This window comes from Gadus chalcogrammus, chromosome 20 (genome assembly GCF_026213295.1).
Source record: "Gadus chalcogrammus isolate NIFS_2021 chromosome 20, NIFS_Gcha_1.0, whole genome shotgun sequence".
Taxonomy (NCBI): Eukaryota; Metazoa; Chordata; class Actinopteri; order Gadiformes; family Gadidae; genus Gadus; species Gadus chalcogrammus.
The window spans coordinates 10,633,295-10,641,486 of record NC_079431.1 but is presented as its reverse complement, the minus strand read 5'-3'; the positions used below and the strand labels follow the sequence as shown (position 1 = coordinate 10,641,486).

The window sequence follows — 8,192 nt, the reverse complement described above, 5'->3', positions numbered from 1 at the left end:
AGGGTGACGTCGAACTAGCCATTTGCTTTCCCTGCTCCACAAACATGGGCAATATCGGTGTGTGGGAGGGATAACACAGGGGTTTGTGTGTGTGGGCTTGGATGCAGTGTCCTCTTCTGGGTGACCAACCTTATGAAATCCCACAGTAGCCAAACCAATAATCTGTGTGATGCATTTCACCAGGTAGTGTGGGGGGGGGGGGGGGGGGGGGGGGGGGGGTATCATAGCGCTTCATAAAACCGCTGTGACATTTACTTTCCAGCTGACATTGTCTGGGCCCCTCTTCTGCGCTGCCTGACTGCGTGGCCGTTATCAAGGCTGCTTCTCAGCACAAGGTTAGCCAACAGCCCCTTTCTCCCCCCTGCCTAATTCAACGGCGGGTGGGGGTTTATCTATGTGTGCGCTAGTGTGGGTGTGTGTGTACGTTTAAATCAATCTATATTGAATTAGTGTGGTGGTGATTTTATAATTGTGATTCAAGGTGGCACACGCGGAAATTGGTTTACTCTGGGGGGGCCGACCAAGTAAAAAAATTAAATGAGGTGTGTGTGATGAATGGATGAATTCTCACTGCCGGTGCAGCGAGAGGCCTGGAGCATGTAAACATCACAGACGCATGTGGGGCAGGACGCAGGCCCGTAAAATGATAACGCAGCTGGGCGGCCGTTTGGCACAAAGTCACGACGCAGCTCACCGTGCACGTGTCAAGCTATGTGTTTGATGAGCTGTAAACAACAACAGCTTTGTGTGCTGATTGCCCCCCGTCAGAAAAAATGGACCACCAACCAGTAATGGACTGTTTATGTTGCTCAACAGCTAAACCTGACAGATTGTGAAGGAAACTGTGAAGGAAAAGTGTCTGAAGCAATGCGGTTTCCAGAACTGATAACCCACCCTGCCATGTGACACTGCCAGATGCCCCAGCCCTACGCCTGCTCAGTTTGTGTTCGTCTTTGTCTTTTTTTATCCACACGCCCGGCCATTGTGCTGTGCATTGCGAATCGCTGGTAAAGATGGTGCCTTTATTCATGCTTTCTCCCAGAAAAGGACAAGCCCCGAGATACCAACCGCCTTTGCAGAAGATATATCTGACTGACATGATCTCACTTACAATAAAATAGGCTTCCAATGGCTATAGTTTTTGATCCAGTTCAGAGGAGGCAGGAGAGCAAAAGGGGAGAAAGTGATGAAAAGAGTGAGAGAGGTGTCTCTGGAACTGGAATGGCTGAACGTAGTAACACGGTGGCCAAGAAGGTCTGCTTGCTTATACTGGGAAACCAAGTGATCATCACCGCATTGGACCATGGGAACTTTACAGAGTTCATTCCACCCCTTATCCTCTGTGTCACTTTGTACACACTGGCTTAAACCACAGTGTTCCTCTGTCTGTATGGAGGGGGTGGCAGCACGTTTCCCGGTTTAAGGGCAAACTCTGACAGGTACTCCTGGTTTTCAGCAACGGCAGGCCGAATGCGTCCGTTTTGCCGGTAGAAGAAGCGCGTGCTGCAGTCTTGCAGGTATTCCGGATTGTGCATGGAGGCCTTCTGGGGTAGGCTGTGCTGCCAGTATTCAGGATTGTCAAACGTGGCTTTCTTGCCCTTCTTGTCCACCGCGATGGTCCCGCCGGTAATGCCCGAGTGCAGGGCGTGTCCAGAGTGCCCGGGATGCAGAGTGTGCGAGGGGTACGCCATATGGGCAGGGTGTCCGGGGGGGGCCACCACATACTCGGCGGGGGAAAGCGCGTGTCCCGACGTGGACGGGAGGACCATCTGAAGGGAGGAGGACGCAGCGGCAGTCAAGGGGCCTTGGGCGGAGATGGAGAGCACCCCGGCGGGGCCGTTCTTCTCCCCTGGTTTGTGGAAGGTGTTGAGGTACAGTGGTTCGTTGACGTATTCGTCATCCACCATGGAGGCCTGGCTTTTGGGTGGTGCAGCGGCGGCGGCGGCGGCGGCGGCTGCAGCCCCGGCCATATGGACGGTGTGGTAACCCGCTCCGACCGAGTGGGCCTCCCCGTTGCGGCGACGAGTGACGAAGGGGTTCTCTTCTACGGGGTTGAGATAGTCTGAGGAATAGATCACTTGTATGAGACGACTTGGACATTTGGAATGTTGCAAAAGGGTATGTTGTTAACAGTTTAAAAAGGGTGCATTTTGTGCTTTACCTGATGAGTTAAGTTTGTCCTTCCTGATAGTCATGGTGCCATCCTGGTTTATTTTTGCTGCACGACCCCCCAAAATGCCGGTCGGATCTGCACTGTAGCGCTGCCCGATGCTATCCTCTCCTCCCCCTGAATTAGGATGTTGGGTTAAGGGATGATAAAGAATGCTATAAATAATTTAACACAAAAGATGTCTGGGGACTTCGGAGTCTAAATACTCGATATAAGTAATAATGGTTGAACAGCTAGGGTTCCCCATGAGATTTATTTTATCGAAAACCAGAATACATTTCCAAATGATTTATCTGCAGGTTATGCCTTCCCTGTGCTCTGGTACAATTGTCCTATTCTAGTTTGTCGACTATTTGTCCTTTTTGCCCTACCTTGTCCGGGAGCCAGGGTTGTCCCAGCCACGTTGGTGCTAAGCCTCGGAGATGGCTGTTTCCTCAGGGTGCCATTACATCGCGGGTCCTCCTGGGCTCCACTGCTACCAGCACCCCCTCCACCACCACCAACACCACCACCAACACCACCACCACCACCACCACCACCCTGCGTCCCTTGAGATGGGGCTGATGGGTCCAGGGCTGTCAGGCAGCCACCCGACACAGCAGATACTGACACCACCCTGGGCAAGGTGGCCAGCATCTCTTCCATGCTAAAGCTGGCGTCCTGGTAGCTGAACTGGTTCTTAGGGTGAACAAAGGAGAGACAAGAACTGTTTAGTTTTACAGCGGGATTTGCTACTGCGTTATCCCAGGGTTAATGGCATGTATATTTAGAAGTCAAAGATTATCTAAGAAGTATACATTGAACTTAGATTTAGTAAATATTTTGACTTGGTTTTGTTTTTGGAAAACAAAATACGAATATTTGATGATTGCAAAAAAGGAAATGTTAAATAGCTGATTTGCACTGGTACCTCTGTCTTCTTTCTGTGTCTGTATTCTCTATTTTTTTATTCACAGTGAATGCTGTTTGTATTCTTTACTTTTCATCACTGGTTCCACATGTCAGAAGCACGTCTTTCTGAATCTGGTACAGTGGTTCCCAACTTTACGTCTACCATTAACTTGTCATCAAGCACTTAGAAATAAACTGGATAAATACACATAAGGTGACTGAGCAAAGAGTGCCAGCACCCCCTTTATACATTATTATTTTTTGAAAGAAGGCAATGGGCAGTGGTAAACATTGGAAAGAAAAGTCATCAACACTGCTTATTCTACCGATGTGTTTATTTAGCACAAACAAATGGACACAAAACATGAACGGAATATATTACAATGGAAAACACATGATGGAATGAACAAAGCGACATACAATGGAATGCACAAACATATTTTTTGAAATAAAACATAATACTTTATTTAATGAACAATATTTATAATGTAGGAAATTTCAATAAGATAAATTATTTTTTATATTACTGTAAATTGTCTACTTAAAGAATAAATTCCCACGTACCACCTGCAGTACCCCAACCACAGGTTGAAAAATACTGATCTAGTATGTAATCTCATATACATACATTGGTGGTCAGCAATGTGTTTTGTATGTGTATTCTGTGTGTACACTAAACTTTCCAACCCCCAATACCAATAACCCCTTTGGGGTTTCCAGGTATGGACATGTTGTTACTTAAAAGTATGGATTGGAGGATTTGCCAGCATGGCCTGAAACACTCACCTTGTGAAGTTTAATTTAGTTTTCTGTAAGGATCTTTAGTGAGTCTATATGACTATCCCTTTATCTTCTCTGTGGGTATTGATGGTATGCTGCTCAGAGTAAATACAAATAGAAGATTCCAATGCCTGTGTCAATTTCTGCACCAAACCTCAGAAACGAACACAGACATTCAACAACTATTAAGGCTAGCTTTAATCCAAGTATCGAGAATGTCTTACGTCACGTAGGCATACAATAATTGAGTTCATTTGAACACTTGGCATGATGTTCACATTAGGATGTAATACGCCCAAAAGGGTAATCCTCCATCTAGGTATAAAGTCCCAAAAAATAGTGTAAGAGTGAAGGCAGTTAGCCCAGGAATCGCTTCTTAATACTTGGTAGGTGGCTTATTTGTTCTTAGAAATATCCAAATTCAATTGGTGGGAAGTTGTGGTGTCTCTCATTGGCAATCAGAAGAGGATGCTGTCCTCCCACTGAGCTGGATCTTCAGACACAACCACAAGGGAAAGTTTGAATACAGAAATACTGCATGGGTGCTGTGTGATTGTGCAACAGAACATCATCCAAACACGTGTGTGTGTGTGTGTGTGTGTGTGTGTGTGTGTGTGTGTGTGTGTGTGTGTGTGTGTGTGTGTGTGTGTGTGTGTGTGTGTGTGTGTGTGTGTGTGTGTATGTGTCCAAGAAGTTAAATAAATGGATAACCCCCCCCCCCCCCACACACACACACACACACACACACACGCACAAGCACACACACACACACACACACACACACACACACACACACACACACACACACACACACACACACACACACACACACACACACACACACACACAACTCCATGTTTAAACATGCAATTAGCTCTGTGTGGAAATGTAGCGAGTGAACATGCAGAGAGAGATCAGTGCAATGAAGAACAGTGGGATGAAAAAGCAGCTTGAAAAAGCAGGCGATCTTAAGGCAACCCACTGCTTAACAAATAGCGGTATATCTCCAAAGCAGAGTCACATCTTGGTATGGCCTCTAATAATATCACACCTATTATTACTAAATGGAGCTGCACAGTCACTTTGCATCTTGGACGCATTACTGCATGTTGTTGCAATCAAATACCAACTTTGGTAAAAAAGATTTGGTCATTTAGGAACGAAGAAAAGCCTAAATTGCAATGGACTAAAGAGGCTTGCTTGGCACAAGAAATAAAATAAGGGGCCAACAGACATGGCTATGGTTTATGGAATAGGCACCCTCCTGGGGAATATCCAAAGAAACAGCACTAAAAACTCCCTAAATGTAGGCTGACAAAATCTTTGAAAATATGCTTTTGGGTCACTGAAGACTGGTGTGTGTCATTTACTTGAGAAAAGAAGGAGCAAAACAGTCCCAAGGCCCATGAGTTGTGTGCGTCAAATTGAAAATCCATTGAGAACCATCAATATTGTTGCAAATCCCAATATGCTTTGTTGAAAGCCACCTTTTGCAGCGCAAGGTCAAGCAAATCAAAAGTAAATAATTATTCAGGCCATTCTTTCAAATTATACTATGTATAGACGTTCTGCTTAGTATTGCTTAGTAAACCATTTGCTTTCAAAGAACAGTGATAATACTGATTAGAAAGTAGTAAGAAGTACCATTTACCAAGATGCAATGTACCAAGAACCATTTTTTTTAAGTGAGAAAATCCTACACTTATATGTAGGTATATGTATAGATATCGGTAAAGTTATACTTGGCATATACCTGTTGTACAGGATACTTAAGATTACGGATCGGCAATAGTTGTGATGTTATTTTTAATGTTATGGCCTTCCATAAAAAATGTGTCACAATAAATAAATAAATGAGCAGAATGTTCAATAAACAAATCCCTACCCTGTTGGAGTCCATGCGTGTACGGGGCGCGTAGGCCAACGAGGACACGTTGAAGTTGTGGGGCACCAGGTACTCCTCGGCATCCATAAGGTCCTCAAGTTCGTCCTCTTCCAGGAGGCTCTGGAAGAACTTGCTGTCATTTGGGCTTGGCAGCTTCATGCGGTCGTCGCCCTGGCAACAACATGACTTGTTTAAACAAATGCAGAAATGGTCGTTGTTATTGTGCTTGCGATGCTACATGCAATTCTGGCCCTATGATTCTAGGCAAGGGAGACCCCTTGTGATACCTGTGCTATAAATCAAATCCAGATGCATCTTCTTAAATAAATTATATTTAAAAGTGGGACTTACACTTCAGATGTGGTCTTAAATTATTAAAAGCAGATATAGACATTCCGGGAATATTAAGTGATAATTAATAAAGATGGACGCTGTGCAGTGGTGCCTGAGCAAAAATATCTGCTGAGCAAAAAGAGAAAGTTGTTTAAGGAGACTTGAGTTTGCTTCAAACTTACTTGAATGACCAAGTATCTCTGTGGGTCGCGTGCCATTCGACAGAACTCCGCTGCAAGCTCTTTAAACTTAGGCCGACTGTCTGCATCGATCATCCAGCCTGTGCAACAAAGGTTTAGAAACACGCATATCTTTAGATGAATAATATTTTTATGAGTGCACAGTAGTAAATCAATCTAGGGCCATCCAGGGAAGAGGAATACATTTGTTAACATTTCCGAAAACAAGAATATCTATTTCCGATAATTATTCTAATTATGTCAGTGCATCTTCACGGCCCCATGTTCGCCCACCGTCAAAGTCAGGCCATGTTTGGAGCGAGGGGCTCAGAAGAAGAACAGAGAAGTAATGGAGATAATATATGCATGTGTGTTTGTGACGTTGACCTGCCGTCACCTCGCTCTCTTCGTCTAAAGTGTGCCTGCAGTATTGTACTGAGGGCTGGCATGTTTAAACCACCGCCGGCCCTGCATCCTTTGGTTCGGAGCCAGGGTTATGAAGAACGAGCCAGTAGGGGGAGTGGAGAGGGGAGGGGAGGGAGTCACGGTGCAGGCAGGCCAGCAAGGGCCAGTCAAGGCTGTGGTCATGTCACGGGTGTGTTTGTGTCACTGTGTTTGTGTGTGTGCTTGTGTTTGTATCTGTGTGTGTGTGTGTGTGTGTGTGTGTGTGTGTGTGTGTGTGTGTGTGTGTGTGTGTGTGTGTGTGTGTGTGTGTGTGTGTGTGTGTGTGTGTGTGTGTGTGCGTGTGTTTGTGTGTGTATGTGTGTGTTTGATTTTGTGTGTGCGTTCAGCCATGGAGATGAGTCATTAATCGTATTCACTGGCGCCCTATTTTGTCTTCATTATTCCCTCCGGCCACACTTAACCCTGTGTGCTAAGCGTTTATCTTCTCACTGGTCTTTATTTTATCACTTTTTTTCTAAACAGCATATATTTCAGAAGCATTATTCATGAGGAAGGAATGTGTTTAATTGCTATAGCCATTACAGATAAACTACAAGATCCAGTGTACTAATAAAGCAAATTTACATCAACTGCTTTATCATAATTTAGCCCGTCAACTTATTTAGTGTTTTCATTTTGGGGATATGATTACAGATATAAGTGTACATATATCAGCTGGGGAATGTTTTGTTAATTACCATTGCAATAATTGGATTTCCAGGTAAATTAAATGGCGCAGAGTAGACTAGTATGTGTGGTACTGTTGCATTGCAGAGTCAGAGAGAGCCCATGCTATTCACGGCTTCTCGATGGGCTTGCTAGATTTGTTTACCTATCACAAACAGAGCCATTCGTCTGAGCTCATACTCAGCTCTAGATTGTACATTAAAATTGAAAATCTTTCATCCAAACTGACTGCCAGGTGAGACTTGGTAAAAGCATAAAAGCACAAAACCTGTATTGGAGCAAGTACTGCCAGCTATTGCACGACAGAGTTTCGAAACATCTCAATATAGAGTGCTGGCTAGACGCCACAATCAGAAACTGGTTTGACATTAACAGTTAAATTGTTATTCTGCAACTTAAACTTAAAGCGCAACGCAGATGTAAAACAACAGAGCTGCCATTAGGACAGACAATCAGCTGATGAGGTGTGCTTCCCATAATTGAATAAGTATTTGACGCTGCAGTTAAACAATTATTCACAGCTTATGCCTGTGAAATGGGTCATTACAACCCATTACCCAATAGACCAATGCACGTGTACAGACATGCACACACAAGCTCAGAGCACACACACAAACTCTGTCACTGACACACACCAAAGCCCTGCGTGGCTGCGTAAGTGACGTCTAGCTATGAATCAGAAAGCTGCATGGGACAGAGTGACGTGGCAGCATGTGTTCGTACACGTGTTCCGGGTGGTGTTATGCTAGGGTTCAGGTCGGGTCTCTGTGTGAGAGTTTTTGGACTGCACCTACATTTGACCATGACCATGTAGACATCGATG

The 8,192-nt window shown here is 44.8% G+C and overlaps 1 protein-coding gene across 2 annotated transcripts in view; it reads right to left on the bottom strand.

Annotated features, from left to right (window-relative positions):
* Positions 1–250: 250 nt before the first annotated feature.
* The window catches only part of LOC130373856 (receptor tyrosine-protein kinase erbB-4-like), a 251,261-nt gene continuing 243,319 nt past the window's right edge, over positions 251–8,192 (bottom strand). Inside the window, exons 23-29 of one of the 2 annotated variants that reach the window (XM_056580505.1) lie at positions 8,164–8,192; positions 6,242–6,339; positions 5,727–5,897; positions 2,707–2,848; positions 2,542–2,658; positions 2,162–2,287; positions 251–2,062 (exon numbers count right to left, since the gene is read on the bottom strand). The exon at positions 8,164–8,192 is cut by the window's right edge and continues 118 nt beyond it. In XM_056580505.1, the coding sequence (XP_056436480.1) occupies positions 1,365–2,062; positions 2,162–2,287; positions 2,542–2,658; positions 2,707–2,848; positions 5,727–5,897; positions 6,242–6,339; positions 8,164–8,192 (1,381 nt within the window). In that variant the 3' untranslated portion in view covers positions 251–1,364. Of the gene's footprint in view, positions 2,063–2,161; positions 2,288–2,541; positions 2,659–2,706; positions 2,849–3,059; positions 4,335–5,726; positions 5,898–6,241; positions 6,340–8,163 lie in introns of those variants that run through there. The other variant, XM_056580504.1, reaches the window with a different exon arrangement.